Genomic DNA, 21,073 nt, shown 5'->3' on the forward strand with positions numbered 1-21,073 from the left:
GGGTCAAATGGATATTGAGTTAGTAATCAGGTTTGGGTTATTTTTCCACTACACCACCCAGATTGCTGACTGTCAGGCTAGGTGTCTTTGGCAAAAGGAATTAGCAGTGAGCTAGTTTATCTTTCACTTGACCCTTCTCATAAGGGTACAGTCCCATTCAGGGGCTATACCTGTATTACCTAATTACCCACTAAATGTTTCACCTCTAGATCCTGGGTAAATATGTGAGTTTTGTGAAAGGAATACAGGCATTAAGTCTTTACCTCCCTCCATCCACCTCCAGAAACTCCAACATCTTTGTCATACCAAACAGTGGGCTGCATTGTGCTCTGCTTGTACCCTCACTGCTGCCAAACTTCTTTTCAGATAGCTGGACATGGAGCACATTAGCACATGTACCATCTAACATATGTGCAACTGAGGGAATGAGCTGTCAGTCTCCTTATTTTGCTGGCACTAGTATTTTAGAATAGTTTTGATTTATTTATTTTCATTTTATTTCAAAGGCATAGAGGCAGCAATAGACAGCCAGAGAGAGAGAGAGAATCCTCCATCCACTGGTTCACTCCCAAATGTCTGCAATAGTTAGGGCTTGACCAGGTCAGGGACTCCTTCTGGGTCTTTCATGTGGGTAGCTGGAATACAAGTACTTCATCATCTTCTGCCTTTCCAGAATATATATTAGTAGGAGGTTGGATCGGAAATGCAGGGGTTGAGACTCACACCGGGCACTCTAATATGGGATGTGGAAGTCCCAAGTGCATCTTAACTGCTGTGCCAAAGCCCACCCCTTGCTAGCACTAGTCTTTATAAAATATTCTTTGGAAATTCCTTCTTTAACTTTGTGGAGGAAGCAGCCCTGTCCCCATCCTTATTGAAAAGAGAGTAAATAACTACATATGACTGTAATTAGGTCAATTGCTTATAATACTGACATTTTTCTTTTTTCTTTCACCATGATTTCCTGTTATTTGGAGGCATAAGAGAATGTATAGCCCCAAATATTGGTGGATCTTTGTAGAACATGGGGTACTGGCTGTTTCTTTTTACTCAGCTGTGAAGTAAAACAGTCACTAGTCACCAATTTTAAGGCAACAGGATAAATACCACTTAAAAACATGGAGAGGCAGGTATTATGGTGCAGTAGGTTAAGCTGTAGCTCAAGACACCCGCATCCTATATTGTAGAGCCTAGGATACAGGCTCACTTCCACTTCTGGTCTGGCTTCCTGCTAATGCACTTGGGGGGCAGCAGATGATGGCCCACGGCCCAAGTACTTGAGTTCCTGCCGCCCATATGGGAGATCTTAATGGAATTCTTGGCCCCTGGCTTTTGCTTCGCCTAGCCCCAGCTACTTAAGGGAATTTAGAGGAATGAGCCAGCAGATGGAAGATATCTCTCTGTCTCTCCTCCTCTCTCTCTCAATCTACCTTTCCAATGAATAAACAAATAAATAAGAACTTTAAAAATTTGATCTAACATTATGTTAAATTAGTATTACTCTATTATGACTAAGTGAAGTAAATTTCAGAAAATTATCTTTACTGACCATTTAGTATGTCCCAGACATTTTGCAGGACAATTTCTAAATTTTATTTTAAAAGTTCTTAAAACCATCCCTAGCAGTAGATACCACCCTTACTTGGCATATGAGAAACTGGCTTTCAGAGAAGTCAATATACTGTAGGAGTTCACATAGTCAAAGTCAAGATGCAAAGGTCCAACTCCAAAGCCTATGCTTTTTGGTTCACCATAAGGAAATTCACATCTGAATATCTCCATGCGCTCTGCAAATGTATGGGAAAAATGGTAAGATAATAACAAAATATTACCGCCTTATAAAGGCTATATAGATGGTCCTTGACTTACAGTGGTTCAACTTGAGAACTTTTGAGTTTAAGATGGTGCAAAAGCAATATATATTAAGTGGAAAATGTAGTTTTTTGAATTTTGCTTTTTTCCCAAGCTAGCAAAAGCAGTACAGTATTTTTTCATGATGCTTGACTAGGCTAAGCTATGATGTTTAGTAATTTAGCCATATTAAATGCATTTTTAAAAAGATGTATTTATTTATTTGAAAGGCAGAATTATGGAGAGAGAGAGAAGGAGAGACAGAGATCAATCCTCCATCTGCTGATTCACCCCACAAATGGCTGCAAGAGCCAGGGCTGGGCCTGGCCAAAGCCAGGAGTCAGGAGCTTCTTTCAAGTCTCCCAATGTGAGTGCATGGGCCCAAGTACTTGGGTTATCCTCTGCTGCTTTCCCAGGTGCATTAGCAGGGAGCTGGATTGGAAGTAGAGCAGGCAGTACTGGAACTGGTGCCTGTATGGGATGCTGGCGCTACAGGGCACAGGTTTAATTCACTGAGAAACAGCATTCGCCCCAGTAAATGCATTTTTGACTTGTAATGCTTTCACTTAGGGTGGTTTTATCAGGCTGTAATGGCACTGTACAGCCATCATCATCCTTGCGGTGGAGCCCTTGACCAATTCCTGTTAAGATAGAAATAGAACAATGCCCATTCTCACCAGTATAGCACATTATTCTAGAAATGCTTCCCAACAATACTAAATAAGCACATAAAATAAAATATTTTTGAAGGGAACAGAGAATTATTTTATCAAGATTAAATTAATTGCTGAGCAATCCAAAGAAATAAGCCAGAAACTCAGAAATTTTAAGATTACAATCATACATCACTAAATGACAAGATTTATTTTGAGAAAGAATGTCATTAGGTGATTTTTCTTGTTGTGCAACCATAGAGTATATCTACTCAGACTAAGGTGGCTGTGATGTAACTACACAGCATAATCTCATGGGACCACCATTGTATATGTGGTCCATCATTGAAACATTGGGGGATGGAAAATCCTCTCTCTCTCTCTCTCTCGCTCTCTCTGTCTTTGTGCCTTTAAAATACACAAATAAATATATATTTTTTGAAAAACAGACACAGATTATGTCCTCAGAGTTACACTTTGGATAAAGGGAAAATAGAAAATAAACCAAGTGAACAAATGAATGTATAATACAAATCTGCTTGTGATAAATGCTATTAAGAAAAATATAGTAAAATTAAGGTACACAGGGATTCCTATTTTAGATGGGAAGGAGGATTTAAGGCCTTTTTGAAGAAGTAGAAAGTAGCAAAGGTTTAAAAAGTGTATGAGTAAGCATATCAACACCTCGGGGAGAATATTACAGGCAGATGACAGGGAAAGTGCCAAGATCCTTAGGTGGTCCTTTCCCTACACCGAACAGCTGGGCTACGCTGCTCCCCGTGGAAGTGAAGGTGACAGCGGCTCGGCACTGAGAAGCCTGAAGGGACATTCGGTGGCAGTTCTTCGACATAGAAACAGTTTCTGCCTGGCAGAATTTGGATTCTGGAGTCTGATAGGAAACATTTGAAAGGAAACAATAATCATGCATTTACAAGTATCACTAAGAGTGCATTGCGAATATGATACTGGAGACAGGAGTGATAGCTGGGAGAAATAGAAGACAGCTAGAGACAACAGAAGCACTTCTGATGAACTATGAAGGGACCTTGGACCAGGCAAAAGCAATGAGGAGAGAGGTGACTGGATCTGAAACGCGTTTCCGAGATTCTGTGAGATTTTTCTGGTGGATTGAAAGTGAGAAATGAGAGAAAGAGAAAGAAAAAGAAAAGATGCTTGAAAACCTTATGGCCCAAGCCTATGATGGAAAGAAGCTGTGGAAACCAGGATAAGAAACTGAGTGGGAAGGGATGGAATAGAAATTTGGTTCTGAATATGTTAAGTGTGAAATTACCTCTAACTGCAGGAGTCATGTAGGCAGTCGCATTTAAAATTGAAGTTCAGGAAAGACTTTGGCATTGAGCTACAAATGTGGAGATACCTGTTTATAAGTGATATTTAAAGGTGTAGGACTTGATGATGTCAGCTAAGGTGAGTGAAGTCTCAGGACTGAGTTATGGGGGGTGCTGCATTTAGAGGTCAGATGGGTGAACGTCACTGTGGAGTGGTGACTGCAGAGGCCTAAGTCGGCTGAGACACGAGCTATGCTATGAAGATGCTTTGAAGTCAGTCCCCCAAGTAACATGACTTTTCACAAATTCTGTGACCCGGGAAGCATCCCCCACCATTTGAGATGGAGGAAGCTCTCTCTCTTAGGGCCCTTAAAGGAAAAATGATTGACAATCCCTTTGTCTGAAAAACTCCATTGCTTGCCTCTTCACATATAGATAATATCCAGTGCAGAAATGTACTATACCTCTTTTTACAATTTTTAAAAAAGACTTATTTATTTACTTGAAAGTCAGAGTTACACAGAGAGAGGAGAGGCAGAGAGAGAGAGAGAGGTCTTCCATTGGCTGGTTCACTCCCCAGTTGGCTGCAACAGCCAGAAGTGTGCTAATCTGAAGCCAGGAGCTAGGAGCTTCTTCCAGGTCTCCCACGTGGGTGCTGGGACCAAAGGACTTGGGCCATCTGCTACTTCTTTCCCAGTACATAGCAGAGAGCTGGATGGGAAGAGGAGCAGCCAGGACTCAAACTGGTGCCTATATGGGAGGCTGGCACTGCGGGAAGCAGCTTTACCTGCTATGCCACAGCACTTTAATCAATAACCAAGACGTTTACCAGATTTTCATCCTGGTTTTTAACGTGATTGACAACTACATAAAGCAGTCTTGTTTAAACTTAACCCAGTGTATGTACCCGCCCTGTAAGAAAAGTACAGAGCCTGTAGCCAAAGAGCAGCCTGCCAAGCAGTCAATTCAGATTGCTTCTGGGTCAACCCTTTTAACTTTGATTCTCCATCTCAGTTCTGATCATTTCAGCCAACAGACATGTCTATGCTGATATACTATCACTATAAAACATCATTAGCCAGTTGTGTAAGGTCTTCCAGAGTGATAGAACCAATAGGCTAGAGAGATAAGAGAAATGGATGTATAATAGATAGATAGATAGATAGATAGATAGATAGATAGACAGACAGATAGATAGATAGAGATAGATGATAGATAGGTGCTAGAGGGATGGTATAGATATAGATATGGATATAGATACATATATAGATGGGAGATTTAATAGAGGAATTGGCTCACCTGATTTTTGAGACTTAGAAGTCCCCTGACAGGGTGCTGTGAGCCTTAGAACCTAGGATGCGGCTGTGTGACTCAGTCCAAGTCCAAAGTGAGAGCAGGGAGAGTAAACAGAAGAGAGAGATGTGCAGATGCAGTTGAGGTGAAAGATGATGGGATCTTGGGCTAAGGTCGAAGTAATGAGGAAGAAAGTGGTTAGATTTGGAATTTATTTCTAAGACCCAGTGAGATTTGGTATAACAGGGAACAGGGAGTGATTGGAAAGCTGTTGGTCTAAGTCCTAGAGTACAAAGGGCAGAGCTCCCAGGAGTTCTGATGTTCAAGGATGGAGAAGCGTGGAGCCCAGCTCTTGGAGAGAGAGGAAGCCATCCCAAGCTAATGGGATGGTGCCCACTCTGTTGAAGGTAGCTCTTCCCCTATTAATCCATTGACTCACAGGCCAGTCTCTTCTGGAAACATTCTCACAGACACACCCAGAAATAGTTACCGGTTTTCTAGGTAAAATAATCCAATCAGGTGGTTACCTAAAATGAACCACTCCACCAGTTAAAGATGTTAGAAGAGGAAAATTCCTGCTTGCAATAGATAAAAGCTGTGATCATATCTGGTCCATAATTCTGGTGTCTAAGCCATCCTTAACTCTATGTCTTGCCACTTGCATTCAGATTGGGCAATAGCTCTTAGATCTCATTGAACTACTTTCCAAGGTATTTCACTGGGAAATACTTGTGAATAGCTTGTGAGTAATAGCTTCCTGGGGTGCCCTCAGTCCTGTCCCAGCAGTCTGGAGATTTCTTGTTGCCCTCTACTTCAAATGACTATCACTAATATTTTTGGCTCCTACCTAACCAGTCTTAATGTTTTACATTTGGACTATAAAATATTAATAGATCATATCAATAAACTATCCAAATTTATTTCTCCAAATGTATTTTTTAGATTCATTTTGTAAATTCTCTTATTATTATGGCTTATTTTTTCCCCAGGCATGTCTCTTTCAAATGTGAGCATAAACCTGGAAAGAATGATTTTGAAAAGTCAAACCTTGGACCACACCTTGTTCCAACAAATACAAAAAATGAAGAAAGTAAGCCAATAGGTAATGCCTTCTGTAACATTTGCTTCTTTATTAATAAATCATTTTTATTATTTATTATTATTAATGTATGCATTAAAAATTATTGAAAAGTTTTTTCCATCAAAAGCATTTATGTGAGCTATAATGAAGATTTTACTAGGGTTGGCATTGTGGCGCAGTGGGTTAAGCTGCTGTCTTCTATGCCAGCATCTCATAGGGGTGCAGGTTTAAGTCCAGGCTGATCCACTTCTGATCCAGCTCCCTAGTAATGGCCTGGGAAAAGCAGAAGAGAATAGCCCAAGTGCTTAGGTCCCTGCACCCATGTGGGAGACCTGGAAGAAGCTCCTGGCTCCTGGCTTTGGCCTGGTGCAGACCCTGCTGATGTGGCCATTTGGGGAGTGAATCAGTTGATCAAAGACCTCTCTCTGTCTCTCCCTCTCTCTCTCTCTGTAACACTGAATTTCAAATAAATAAACCTTAAAAAAGAAAGAAGAATTTACCATGAAGAAATGGGCACTTTATCAAAGTGGATATTTTAGACAATTCAAAGAATAGAAATATATTTGTGTTTACAGGAGATTTTTTCCTTTTAGAAAGAAATTCCCTTAGCTTCCTTGGTTCTCAACCCTAAGAGTTACCTTGTTATTATTAAAAAATAAAGGATGTCCTAAACAGCACTCTGGCCTCAGAATCAGCCCTAAAGGCATTCCAATCTGGCTGAAAAGCCCATGAGAGTATTTCAGGCATGGAAAGCCAAGACACTCTGGCAAAAAAAACAAAAACAAAAACAAAAACAAACAAACAAACAAACAAACAAAAACAAAACAAAAAAAACAAACACCTAAATGAAAGATCTCTGTGAGTGAGATCCCAGTGGAAAGAACAGGTCTTCAAAGAAGGAGGTACCTTTCTCTGAAGGGAGGAGAGAACCTCCACTTTGACTATGACCTTGTCTAAACAAGATAAGAGTCGGAGAACTCAAGGGGCTTCCATAGCCTTGGAAACTCATGACTGGTGCATAGGGAGATTACTGATGCCATAAACAAGAGTGTTAATTTGTAAAGTCAACAACAGGAGTCACTGTGCACTTACTCCTCATGTGGGATCTCTGTCCTTAATGTGTTGTACATTGAGACTTACTGCTATAACGAGTACTCAAACAGTATACTTCACTTTGTGTTTCTATGGGGGTGCAAACTGTTGAAATCTTAACTTAATGTATACTAAACTGATCTTCTGTAAAAAAAAAAAAAAAGAAGAAGAAGAAGAAATTATCAATTCCCAACTTGACTCTCACTGGGATTAAACATGACAATAGGTCTGATCTGATTTCATCATCATTTAAAAAATCATCTATTATTTTTCACTTTATGTTTCTGTGTGGGAGCAAACTGTTGAAATCTTTACTTAATGTATGCTAAACTGATCTTCTGTATATAAAGAGAATCGAAAATGAATCTTGATGTGATTGGAAGGGGAGAGGGAGTGGGAAAGGGGAGGGTTGCGGGTGGGAGGGACGGTATGGGGGGGAAGCCATTGTAATCCATAAGCCGTACTTTGGAAATTTATATTCATTAAATAAAAGTAAAAAAAAAAAATAAAGTAAAGGATCCAGTATTTGGTCTTGCAGTTAAGAGGCCAGTTAGGATGCCCATATCCCTTATTGGAGTCTCTGTGTTCGATATCCAAGTGGGGCTCCTGACTCCAGCTTCCTGCTATTGCAGACCTGGTAGATGCAATAATGGCTCAAGTAATTGGGTTCCTATGATCTATGTGGAAGATCTGGAATGGATTCCTAGTTCCAGTGTTTTTTTTTCCTTTAACCATATACAGTAAATTTAAAAATCATCATAAATCATTAAAACTATAGCAGTATAACATTCCGAACCATTCATTTTACAAAAACATAAAAACAAAATTTGACAAAACTATATTTGCAGCAATAGTGATACACACAGACATTTCTTTCCTTTTTGTTTTATTTATCTATTTATTTTTAGTTCCCACATACGAGTATGTCTTTCTGTGTCCTGCTTAATTCAATCAGCATGATGTCCTCCAGGTGCATTCATTTTGCCTCCAATGGTAGAATTTCATTTTTAAAAGACGGATAATATTGTGTGTGTGTGTGTGTGTGTGTGTGTGTGTCTGTATAACATTTTATTTATCTGATGATTTGATGATGGGCACCTCAGTTGATTCCATATTTTGTCTATAGTGAACAGCTATGCTATAAAAATGGTGGCACAGGTATCTTTTTTTCCCAGAAACCTTTTATTTAAGGGATAAAACTTCATGCATTTCTTAAGTACAACTTTAGGAACATAGTGATTCTTCCCACTGTACCCACCCTCCCACCCACACTCCTACCCATCTTCCTCCTCCCTCTCCTATTCCCAATCTTATTTTTTACTAAGATCTATTTTCAATTAATTTTATACACATATGATTAATTTTATAGCAAGCAAAGAGCTCAACAAATAGTATTAAAGAAAAAAAATTGCTCCTCAATAGTAGAGAGAAGAGTTGTTCAAAATCATTGCATCTCAAAGTGTCAATTTCAGTTCCATAGATGACCTTTTAGTTATCACAGATCACAGAGAACATATGGTATTTGTCTTTTTGGAACTGGCTTATTTCACTAAATAAGATGGTTTCCAGTTGCATCCATTTTGTTGCAAATGACAGGATTTCTTTTTTTTTTACTGCTGTGTAATATTCCATGGTATACATGTCTCATAATTTCATTATCCAGTCTTCGGTTGACAGACATTTTGGTCGAATCCATATTTTTTTTTTTTTGACAGGCAGAGTTAGACAGTGAGAGAGAGAGACAGAGAGAAAGGTTTTCCTTTTCCGTTGGTCCCCCCCCCCCCCGCAATGGATGCCACGGCCGTTGTGTTGCGCCAATCCGAAGCCAGGAGCCAGGCGCTTCCTCCTGGTCTCCAGGCGGGTGCAGGGCCCAAGCACTTGGGCCATCCTCCACTGCCTTCCCGGGCCACAGCAGAGAGCTGGACTGGAAGAGGAGCAACCAGGATAGAATCTGCACCCCAACCAGGACTAGAACCCGGGGTGTTGGTGCTGCAGGTGGAGGATTAGCCAAGTGAGCCGTGGCGCCAGCTGAATCCATATCTTAGTTATTATGAATTGAGCTGCAATAAATATGGGGGTACATAACTCTTTCATATGCTGATTTAATTTCCCTTAGGTAAATTCCCAGGAGTTGGACACAGCACCGACCCCTAGGATTCACTGTTAATGTTGTACATTCTATGGGTTTTGACAAATGGAGAATGGCATGTACTCACCATTATAGTATCATGCAGAAGAGTTTCATGGTTCTAAAACTGCTCTTTACTCTGTCCTTCTTATTTCCCAACCCCTGGTAGACTCTGGTTTTTTTCCTACGATTTCCACTTTCCCCAGAGTGTCACAAAGAGTGTGCAGCCTTTTCAGATATGTTCCTTTCACTGAGTGATGTGTGGTCAGAGTTCTTCCACTCCACATGTTCATGGCTTGATAGCTCACTTCTTTTTATCACTGAATAATATTCAGTTGCCTGAATGTAAATTATTTCATTCCTTTACAGATTTTCTATTACTGCTGTAATTTTAATTCAATATTTTTTTAACTTTTATTTAATGAATATAAATTTCCAAAGTACAGCTTATGGATTACAATGGCTTCCCCCCCCATAACTTCCCTCCCACCCGCACCCCTCCACTTTCCCTCTCCCTCTCCCCTTCCATTCACATCAAGATTCATTTTCATTTCTCTTATATACAGAAGATCAGTTTAGCATACATTAAGTAAAGATTTCAACAGTTTGCACCCACATAGAAACACAAAGGGATAAATACTGTTTGAGTACTAACATTAGCATTAAATCACACTGTACAGCACATTAAGGACAGAGATCCTACATGAGGAGTAAGTGCACAGTGACTCCTGTTGTTGACTTTACAAATTAACACTCTTGTTTATGGCATCAGTAATCTCCCTATGCACCAGTCATGAGTTTCCAAGGCTATGGAAGCCCCTTGAGTTCTCCGACTCTTATCTTGTTTAGACAAGGTCATAGTCAAAGTGGAAGTTCTCTCCTCCCTTCAGAGAAAGGTACCTCCTTCTTTGATGACCTGTTCTTTCCACTGGGATCTCACTATCAGAGATCTTTCATTTAGGTCTTTTTTTCAATATATTTTAAATACTAAAACATAACTTTATTTACACAGTCTATGTTCCATTAGATTTTTGTTTCTCTGTCTTTATATAATGCATCTTTTTTTCCCCTTTAGTGCATATCTTCTTGTGGTACGCTTTCTCAATTTTTATCCAAAGAGTCTTTATTTCATTTTGATCCCATAAGAATATTTTGTTGAATATTTAATTGTGGGCTGGAAATTCTTTTCTTTTACACACACTGAAAGTACTGTTCTATTTTTTGGCTTCCATTGTTGCCATTGACAAATTAGCTTAACTGCCATTTCTTTCAAGGCAATAGGTTATCCTCTTTTCTTTCTTTTATGTATTTCCACTATGTTATGTGCAGTAATTAACTGACTTTTACTTATTTTGCTTAGGATTTATTGAGACTTGCAAATTTATTGAGACTTGGTAACTGATCGATTCTGAAAAATTCTGTCATATTTCTTAAAAAAAATCCTCTATATTTAATTCTTGCCTCCTCTTTATGGAACAATGGTGAAATGTGTATTAAACTTTACTGAGGTCTCTGTTGTCTCCTGCCCGCCTCTCTGCATTTTTCCTCTCTGTGTCTTTCTCTGATAAATTCCTAATTCTTTCTTCTGATCTCTGGTCTACATTTCCATTTTTTCTTCTGTTGCAACAAATCAATTGCTTCTGGAGAAAAAATATAAAAAATATGTTAAGAACATATCTTTCCTAAATGTGCTTTATGACTTTTATTGCTTTAGCTATTTCCAGACTTATTTCTTGCTGTGTGAACATGGTAGGTATATCTATGTCTGACACTTGCAATCTTTGTGTCTGTATTGTCTGCTTTCTGGTGGTTCACTTTTGTAATGTCATATTTCCTTATGTACCTTATTATATTTGAATGTGTGCTGGACACTATTTGGAAACAATTTGAAGACTAAGATGATGGGACCTTACTACAGAGAAGATTTTTATGATTTCTTTCAGATATCTAGAAGCAATACTTGTCAAAACATTCCTTAGCCCACATTCATGGCATTTATTTTCCTGGAACTCCCAGTTGGCAGGAGTGCTAACTTCAGTCCTACACACACACACACACACACACACACACACACACACTCATATTTCTTCTGGTATTCTCTTACCATAAGGTTATAACCCTTTGGAATTCCAGGTAAAATGAGTGCCTGTGGCTTTCTTTGGGGAGGAGGTCAGGAGGGAAAATCATTTCAATATCTCACTTCTGAATCTTTGGTCTTGTTTTAGTTTTTGTGTATTTCAGTCCATGAGGTTTCCAAAACCTGAGCTTACTTTCATATCACAAATACTCTCAGGGTAAATGTGGCTTTGTTTGTGGGACTTAAATATCTAAGTTCTTACCTTCTTACCAAATCTGTTATCAGCTTTCAGCTCCTGGATGCTCTAGGTGTGTGTGTGTGTGTGTAGTTGTTTTGTTTTAGATTTATTTATTTATTCAAATGGCAGAGTTACAGAGAGAGACAGAGACAGAGACAGAGAGACAAGGAAATCTCCCATCTGCTGGTTCATTCCCTAAGTGACCACAACAGCAGAATGGAGCCAGGCTGAGGCCAGGAGTCAGGAGTTTCCTACAGGTCTCCCACATGGGAGCAGAGGCCCAGGCACTTGGGCCATCCTCCACTGCTTTCCTAGGCACATTAGCAGGAAGCTGGATTGGAAATGGAGCAGCTAGGATATGAACCAACACCCGTATGGGATGCAGACATTGAAGTTGGTGGCTTAACATGCTAGGCCACAGTGCCAGCCCCTCTTTAGGTTTTTTAAAAATATTCTGTCTAGCTTTTTTAGCTGCCTTCACAAGGAAGCCTGGTACTAATTATCTGGCCCTTAATAATGGCAGCAGAACTCTCTGGTTCGTTTTCTTTTCTAAATTCACCATGATCTTTTTAAAGCTGTTTCATCATCTCCTAATTAAATCCCTTTCAGTGACTTCTCACTGCACTTAGTATGAAACCTGTTCTTACAAAGATCCTATATATTATGACCTTCGCTTGTATATTCAGTCTCACTTGTGCTTTCCCGCACTTCACTTAATCTTTTCTAGCCACCTTTCAGTGCAGCTGCCAGGCTGCCGCTTGCCTAGATTCGCACTCCTTATTCACATAGCTTTCTCCTCATTTGCATGTTTTCATTAAATGTCATCTGTTAGGAAAGCTCCTCTCTGACTTCCTTGTATAAATGGTACCCCTTTTTATTGTTCTCCTTCACCAAAATGTGTTCATTTCTGGCACAGCATGTATTTCATTGTACACTCTTTCGTCTTTTTACTTATTTATTTTCTACTTTACCCAGTAAAATATACACATCATTGGGCAGGACTCTTAGTCCAGGGTCCAGCACCAGTGTCGGGAATAAAGTAGGTGATGAACACGTAGCTGTTGGTTGAGTGAGTACCAGATTCCATATTGCTTGTTCTGTCTCTATAAAATTTTATTTGTTTATTTGAGAGGTAGAGTTACAGACAGTGAGAGGGAGAGACACAGAGAAAAGTCTACCTTCCGCTGGTTCACTCACCAAATGGCTGCAATGGTCAGAGCTGGGCCAGTCTGAAGCCAGGAGCTCCCATGTGGGTGCAGGGGCCCAGGCACTTGGGCCATCTTCTACTGCTTTCCCAGGCCACAGCAGAGAGCTGGACTGGAAGAGGAGCAGCCAGTAGGATTAGCCTACTGCGCCACAGCACCAGCCCGTTATGTCTCTTATTTAATCTTGTAAATACTGTTATTTCCAATTAACAGAGAGGAAAGTAAGGCTCAGAGAGGTAACACAAATTTTCTAAGGCACATAACTTACAAAAAAGTGTGATTTGGATTTAAGTTTGCTAAAGCCTTACTCTGTATGCTCAAGTCCTACGCTATCCTTTAAGAAAATTCCTTGGGGGCTGGTGCTGTGGCTTGGCGGGTAAAGCCACCGCCTGTAGTGCAAGTCATTCCATATGGGCGCTGGTTCATGTCCTGGCTGCTCCACTTCCGATCCAGCTCTCTGCTATGGCCTGGGAAAGCAGTAGAAGATGGCCCAAGTCCTTGGGCCCCTGCACCCACGTGGGAGACCCAGAAGAGGCTCCTGGCTCCTGGCTTCAGATTGGCGCAGCTCCAGCTGTTGCAGCCAATTGGGGAGTGAACCAGCGGATGGAAGACCTCCCTCTCTCTTTTGGCCTCTCCTTCTCTCTCTGTGTAACTCTGACTTTCAAATAAATAAATAAATCTTAAAAACAAAAGAAAAAAGAAAATTCCTTAGGTGATAATCCAAGTTTATAAAATTCATAATTGGGGGTGTGAAAGTGCAGGTAGAGGGAATTATTTTTTTTCAAATGAATTAATCAAAAGATTCCTTTGAAAAATATGTATGATTCCACAATATTTAAAAACCTACTTTTATTTGAGTGGGCATTTAGCCTAAAAGTTGAAATGTCCCATTCTATGTTGAAGTACCTGAGTTTGATTCCCAGCTCTGGCTCTTGCCCCTGCTTCCCACCAATGCAGACTCTGAGAGGTAATAGTGATGGTTCAAATTGTTGGGTTCCTGCCGCACTTATGAGAGACCAGGATCGCACTCCTGGCTCCTCCCTAGCCCCAGTCTATCCCTGGCATTATGAAGTAAACCAGCAGATGGAAGCTTTCTCTCTCTTTGCTTATCAGCTTTTCCAAAAAAAATAGATTTATTTTATCTATTTGAAAGGTAGCATGAAAGAGAAAAAAGGAGAGACAGAAAGAGATCTTCCATCCCCTGATTCACTCCCCAGTGGCCACAATGGTTGGGGCGATGCAACACCAAAGGCTGAAGCCTGGAACTCCATCCAGGTCTCCCATGTGGTGGAAGGGGTCCAAGTACTTGGGTCATCTTATTCTGTTTTCCTAGTCACATTACCAGGGAGCTGGATCAGAAGCAAAACAGCCAGGACTTGAACCAGTGCTCCAATGTGGGATACTGGCATTGTAAGCACTGGCTTAACCTACAGCACTGCAGCATTGGCTCCTTTGCTTATCAGTTAAATAAAAAACTTGCATCTATTTTTTGCCCAAGAAGAAAACGTTATACAATACAATTATGTATCTGTTAATAAAATTCATTTTAAGGCAAATCATTTTAGAATAGATTGAACTCTAAAATGTAAAAGCAATACAAACAATATATACATAAAAAAAGAAGAATATTAAACTGTATTTCTGAATAGTTTACTACTAGTAATGGTTGATTGATGACTACCAGAAAATGGTTGATTGAGTTTGGCTAGATGTAGTCTAAGGTTATGAAATACTTATGTTTGGATTATTTTTCTTTAGAAAAAATAGAAGAAAATCTAAAATCAAGATCTGTTGAACTTTTTCATTATCTTAAGGATACACCTGAGGTAGGTTTAGTTCTGTATACTTATAATTAGCAGAAATTCAGATTGGCCTTAATAATTGTACACATACCTCTATAAATCTCAAATTAAAATAGATTTTGGATTCAAAGGCATAAAATTTTAAAATTATTTCAGCTCTGATATTACGTAAGACTCTACTTTGTATAGATAATATAAAGATGTTTTTTCTTCAGATAAAACTATAAATGCATAAACATCTTACTTTATTATATAAAATGTACATCATTTGTTAATCTTATAATATGTAGTTAATACCATTTTTAAGCAGCTACAGTTAATCAAAGTATATAATTGCAATAATGACTACTATAAACAGGTTTAAATGCTACTGGAGAAGCTTTTTGAACAAGCGGTTAGGATGCCACTTGGAATGCCCACATTCCATGTAGGAATGCCTGGGTTTGAGTCCCAGCTGCACTCCCAATACCAGCTTCCAGCAAATACGCACCGTGGGAGGTAGAAGGTGATAGGTCAATTTTCTGCCTCCGACATGGAAGACCCAGATTGAGTCCCAAGCTCCTGGCTTCAAACTGACCCAGTTCTCGCTGTTTTGTGGGCATCTGGAGGAGTAGGTCTGTGGATGGGAACATACTGTGTGTGTGTGTGTGTGCGTGTGTGCATGTGTTACTCTGGACTTCAAACAAAAAATAATTTTTTAAAACAGAGAACTGATGAGGCTGGCATTGTGGCACAGTGGGTTAAAGCCCCAGCCTGCAGGTTAGGCATCTCATATGGGCACCGGTCCTGGCTGCTCCACTTCTGATCCATGTCTCTGCTAATGCACCTGGTAAAGCAGCGGAGGATGGCCTGAGTCCTTGGGCCTCTGCATCCACTTGGGAGACCCGGATGAAGCTCCTGGTTCTTGGCTCCTGCTCCTGGCTTCCTCTGGGTCTTCCACATGGGTAGCAAGGGCCTCAGAACTCAGACCATCCTTTGCTGCTTTCCCAGGCACATCAGCAAGAGCTGGATTGGAAGAAGGGCAGCCGGGTCTTGAACCGGCACCCCTATGCGATGCTGGTGTCAAAGGTGGCAGCTTTACCCACTATGCCACAACAGCTGATCTGATCATTTCCTACACTTTGAGGTTTCCTTCTCCCCCTGAAATTTCTAGTTGCCTTTCTTTTTCTTAGAGAATTATAATAACACTGAATATCAACATATAAGAAGTGCTTGCATGTTTCAAGAACCTATTCAAGGATGATTACACTCTCAACAACCCAACAGAGTAGGTACGATTACCTTTATTCTCTGATGAGGAAAAAGAGACACAAAGAACATAAACATCTTGCCCCAGATCACATCGTGCGTGGCAGATCTAGGAAGAACCCAGCCATCTGGTGCATGCTCTGTTAACATCAAGATCTTCAGTCTCCAGAGTGGAAGCTGTAACTTTCTCACCCCGTGTGAACATGGTCACATTTCTTACTCATTCTCTCTATCGAATGCACTTCATTCCAGTCTTGACCCATTACATTTAAGCCTCCTTACATTTGTTACGTGGCTTAGTTTTTTTTTTTAACTTTTTTTTTTTATATTTTAATTTTTTTTTTTTTTTTTGACAGGCAGAGTTAGAGAGAGAGAGACAGAGAGAAAGGTTTTCCTTTTCCTTTGGTTCACTCTCCAAATGGCTGCTACAGCCGGCGTGCTGCGCCGATCCAAAGCCAGGAGCCAGGTGCTTCCTCCTGGTCTCCTATGCGGGTGCAGGGCCCAAGCACTTGGGCCATCCTCCACTGCCTTCCTGGGCCACAGCAGAGAGCTGGACTGGAAGAGGAGCCACCGGGACAGAACCGGCACCCCAGCCAGGACTAGAACCTGGGGTTCTGGCGCCACAGATGGAGGATTAGCCAAGTTAGCGGCGGTGCCAGCCTTTCTTTTAATAAATATAAATTTCCAAAGTACAGCTTTTGGATCATAGAGGCTTCCCCCAACCCCATAACCTCCCTCCCACCCGCAACCATCCCTTCTCCTACTCCCTCTCCCACCCCATTCACATCAAGATTAATTTTTAATTATCTTTATATACAGAAGATCAATTTAGCATATACTAAGTAAAGATTTCAACAGTTTGCACCCACACAGAAACACAAAGTATAAAGTACTGTTTGAGTACTAGTTATGCCGTAAATTCACATAGTACAACACTTTAAGGACAGATATCCTACATGGGGAGTAAATGTACAGTGGCTCCTGTTGTTGATTTAACAATTGACACTCTTATTTATGATGTCAGTAATCACCTGAGGCTCTTGTCATGAGCTGCCAAGGCTATGGGAGCCTCTTGAGTTCGTATAGGGCCCAATGACTTCTTGTTCCACATTTGACCCATTACATTTAATTCCTTATGTTTGTTACGTGGCTTAGTTTTCCAGAGTCTAGTATCCCATGTCTTCTTATTTCTTCTTGGATTTAATCTTTATTTTCCTAGAATATGTACTCAATAAGCTTTCCAAGAAATGGAACATGAATATCTTAGAGAGTATTTCTTCTTTCCAATATACTGGATTAATAAGTTGGCTGAGTAGCATTAGGCTTCAAACTCATTTTTCCTTTAACTTTTAAAAGATATTGTTCCACTGCCGTAATTTAATGTTGTTATGAAAAGTTCTTAATCATTGAAAGTAACCTCATTTTTTTTCTAGAAACTCTTAAGATCTTGTCTTTATCAGTGTTGCTCTGAAATGTCTTCATCATTGCCTAGGTTTGGCTATTTTATTTCAAATTATGCTATTCATTGCTCATGGACCAGCTGTACAGCCAAATATCTTTCTTTAGGCCTTAAGAGTCTTTTTATTATTTCTGGATAATTTCATCTTTACTACTTTTCCTATTTTCTGCCGATAAGATATTAGATTCATTGGACGTATTTTCTAAAATGCTTTTTGAGATTTTTTTGTCTCTGAAAGTTTGCCCTTCATTATGAGAAATTTCTCAGTTTCCTTTTTCAGTCCTTTTTCTGCACTTTTCTTCAGCGGTCATATTTTCACTTCCAAATGTTTCTAAAACTCTGTGGTTGTTTATCTCCCCTATAAAATCCTGTCACATTTGTTCTCAAAAAATTTCCAAAGATATTAGAGTTCATTTTCTTATGTTCTTTTAGTTTCTTAAGTTACATGTTCCTGCTGGTACCAGGTGTTCTTTTTGTTGATCATGATATGTATCTTTGAAGTTGCTAATTTTTATCCTATCTGGTTGTTAGGTGGTTGGAATGTGTCCTTCTGAAATTCACATTTGGAAGTTTAATTATAAATGTGATGGCATTAAGAGATGGGCTTTAGGGATGTGATTCAGTCAGAAGGGCTGAACATCTCTAGAACAGAATTAGGGACCTTAGAAGAGCCGTGTAAGGGAATTGTTTGCCACTTCTTGCCATGTGAAGCATGACAAGGGTTCACCTGTGGAACAGAGCATGGACCCTCACCAGACAGCAACTCTGCCAGTGCCTTTATCTGAAGGCTGGACTTCCTAGCCTTCAAAACAGTGAAAAATACCATTCTATTGTGTAACGATGATTCAATTTTTAAAAATGTTTATTTTTATTCATTTACTTGAAAGGCAGAGAGAGAAACTGTGGACTCAATCCCTAAGAACCTGCGTAGCCATGGCTGGGACAGGCCAAACCCAGGAGCCAGAAACTCCATCTGTGTGTCAGGGGCAGAAACACTTGAGTCATCTCTGCTGCCTTCCAACACATTAGCAGGAAGCTGGATTAGAAGCTGTAAGACAGATAGAGGTGAAGAGAAATCTTCCATCCACTGGTTTACCCTCAAAATGCCTGCAAAAACCATGGCTGGGCCAGGCAGAAGCCAGAAGCCTGGAACTCAGCCCAGGTTTCCCACATGGAATGCAGGGACCCACTGCTGGAGCTGTCACCTGTTATCTCCCAGGGTGTGTACTAGTAGGAAGCTGGAGCCGTAAGTGGAGTCAGGCCTTGCACCCAGGCACAGCAAAATGAAATGTAACTGTCCCAAGCAGTTTCTAACTACTGCGCCAGATGCCTGCCCTTTTCCTTCTGCAGGCTTGCTTTGTTATCCATAAAGTAGTAGTGATCATGTCTGTCTCATAGGGAATTTTTGAGAATAAAATATAGCATTATATTTGAAAGCATTAAATGAGCCAGACAGCTGTTAGTTACCATAATTAAACATTCCAAATATGAATTATCAAGTAAAACGATTTTTAAATATACGCACAATAAAAATAATTTCTGCGATAGTTTTTCATTTCGTTTGCTGTTCATCTGGAAAATGCGGAGCCCTTGCGTGTTCTATATTCCCAGCCTCTACACGCCTGTGGAAGGTCCTGCGGTTCTACAGTCTTGTCTCCTGTACTCAGCTCCCACACTAACACCTGTGAAAAGGAAAAAGGCTCTGTTTCATGCACAGGTAATCAAATTGCATGTTTATATTGAAATAACTGAAAGTTAACTGCATCCAAATTTAGGATGTAAGCTTGAAGGAAACCTGGAATCAAGTACTATTTTTGAACATTCACCATATTTTCTTACTTAAAAGCAGATGAAGACACTGTATGACAAAAGTGGTAAAGTTCAGATTCCTTACATTGGCATATAAGCTCTTTCCAGTCCTTCTTCTTCTTGTTCTATTTTTTTAAAATATTTATTTTGTTATTTCAAAACGTAGAGTTACAGAAAAAAAGGAGACACATAGAGAAAAACATCCTCCACTTGCTGGTTCTCTTCCCCAAGAGGGCTGCAACAGCCAGGACTGGGCCAGGCCAAAGCATTACAGCTACAAACTTCCTCCTCCATCACTTATGCCCACTCTTATTTTTTTACTGAGCTGTATTTTCAATTAACTTTATACACATATGATTAAAGTAAAAAAGTTCAGCAAATAGTATGAAAAAGAGGAAAAAAACTGTTCCTCAACAGTCAAGACAAGGGCTGCTGAAGTCATTGCTTCTCAAAGTGTCAAGTTCACTTCCGCAGCCTTCCTTTTAGGTGCTCTGTGAGTTCTCACAGATCGTGGAAATGTACGATATGTGTCCCTTTGGGACTGGCTTATTTCACTATGTATGACGTTTTCCAGATTCACCCATTTTGTTGCAAATGACTGGTTTTCATTTTTTTTTACCACTTTGTAGTATTCCATAGAGTATATATCCCATAATTTCTTTATCCAGTCTTCAGTTGATGGGAAGTTGTGTTGATTCCATGTCTTAGTTATTGTGAATTGAGCTGAAATAAACATAGGGATGCAAATAACTCTTTTATTTGCTGATTTCATTTCCCTTGGGTAAATTTTCAGGAGTGGGATGGTTGGGTCTTATGGTAAGTATATATTCAATTTCTGGAGTATCTCCATACTGTATTCCACAGTGACTGTACCAGTTTACATCCCCAACAACAGTGGATTGGGGTATCTTTTTCCCCACATCCTCACCAGCATTTGCTGTTTGTTGATTTCTTTATGAAAGCCGTTCTAACGGAGGGGTGGGGGGGGGGTTTGAAATCTCATTGTGGTTTTGATTTGCATTTCCCTGACCGCTGGTGATCCTGAGTATTTTTTCATGTGTCGGTTGGCCATGTGAGTTTCCTCTTTTGAAAAATGTCTGTTTAATTTCTTTGTCTTTTTCTTAACTGGGTTGATTGTTTTGTTGTTGTTGAGTTTTCTGTCTCTTTATATATTCTGATCCTGAGTTGTGTGTGTTCTCACCCTTCATGTAGGTCCACTGTGTCCCTCCAATTTGCACAGAGTTCCCTCTGCTGTTTTCTCCCTAACTCCTCCCAAGACTGCACTCTTTCCCTTACTTTTTAACATTGTCTATGTATGTCTAGTGAATCTCTTGGCATTTTCTTTCAATTCATTAACTCCACGAAGTTTTTCCCCCAGCTACTTGCCTGGATGCTTCCTTCTCTCTACTCAGATTTTACCTCAAATATCCCCTCCTATGAGAGGCTCTCAATTGCCATCATAAGTGAAGTAACATGTTTATATACTTGCATAGTACTTACAAGGACTTGGAATTTGTGTATGCACTGATTTATTTGTTGATTTACTTGCTTATTGACTAGCTCCTCCTTCTGAAACAGAGCTTTCCAATCAGTATACTGGGGTTATGAGTTATATTGATTTTTCAGCCCTCGAGTCTGCCCCTTGGCCCTATGGAAGCCTGTCACAAGTACACTCAATATTTATCCTAGTGTTTGTACAAAACATATCAATTAGAATGTTCTCCACGGGGTAGAAAATGTTAGGACGGGCAGGCACTGTGGCATAGTGGGTAAAAGCCACCACATGCAGTGCTGGCATCCCATATGGGCAATGGTTCAAGTCCCAGCTGCTCCAATTTTCATCCAGCT

General features: G+C 40.0%; 1 protein-coding gene and 1 long non-coding RNA gene across 22 annotated transcripts in view; one reads left to right on the top strand and one right to left on the bottom strand.

Moving 5' to 3' along the window:
- Window positions 1-19,069, bottom strand: part of LOC138850636 (uncharacterized) — a 22,628-nt gene extending 3,559 nt beyond the window's left edge. The window contains exon 1 of the long non-coding RNA XR_011390672.1: window positions 18,942-19,069. This is a non-coding gene — a long non-coding RNA (uncharacterized lncRNA). The remainder of the gene's footprint in view (window positions 1-18,941) is intronic.
- Window positions 1-21,073, top strand: part of C7H1orf141 (chromosome 7 C1orf141 homolog) — a 67,198-nt gene that overhangs the window by 26,957 nt on the left and 19,168 nt on the right. For 16 of the 21 annotated variants that reach the window (XM_051856372.2, XM_051856375.2, XM_070078300.1 and 13 more), the window contains 3 exons: window positions 6,076-6,188; window positions 14,666-14,733; window positions 18,965-19,133. In XM_051856372.2, the coding sequence (XP_051712332.2) occupies window positions 6,076-6,188; window positions 14,666-14,733; window positions 18,965-19,133 (350 nt within the window). Of the gene's footprint in view, window positions 1-2,081; window positions 2,219-6,075; window positions 6,189-14,665; window positions 14,734-18,964; window positions 19,134-21,073 lie in introns of all 21 variants that reach the window. The other 5 variants (XM_070078310.1, XM_070078312.1, XM_070078313.1 and 2 more) reach the window with 3 other exon arrangements.

The sequence above is a fragment of the Oryctolagus cuniculus genome, chromosome 7, assembly GCF_964237555.1.
Source record: "Oryctolagus cuniculus chromosome 7, mOryCun1.1, whole genome shotgun sequence".
Lineage (NCBI taxonomy): Eukaryota > Metazoa > Chordata > Mammalia > Lagomorpha > Leporidae > Oryctolagus > Oryctolagus cuniculus.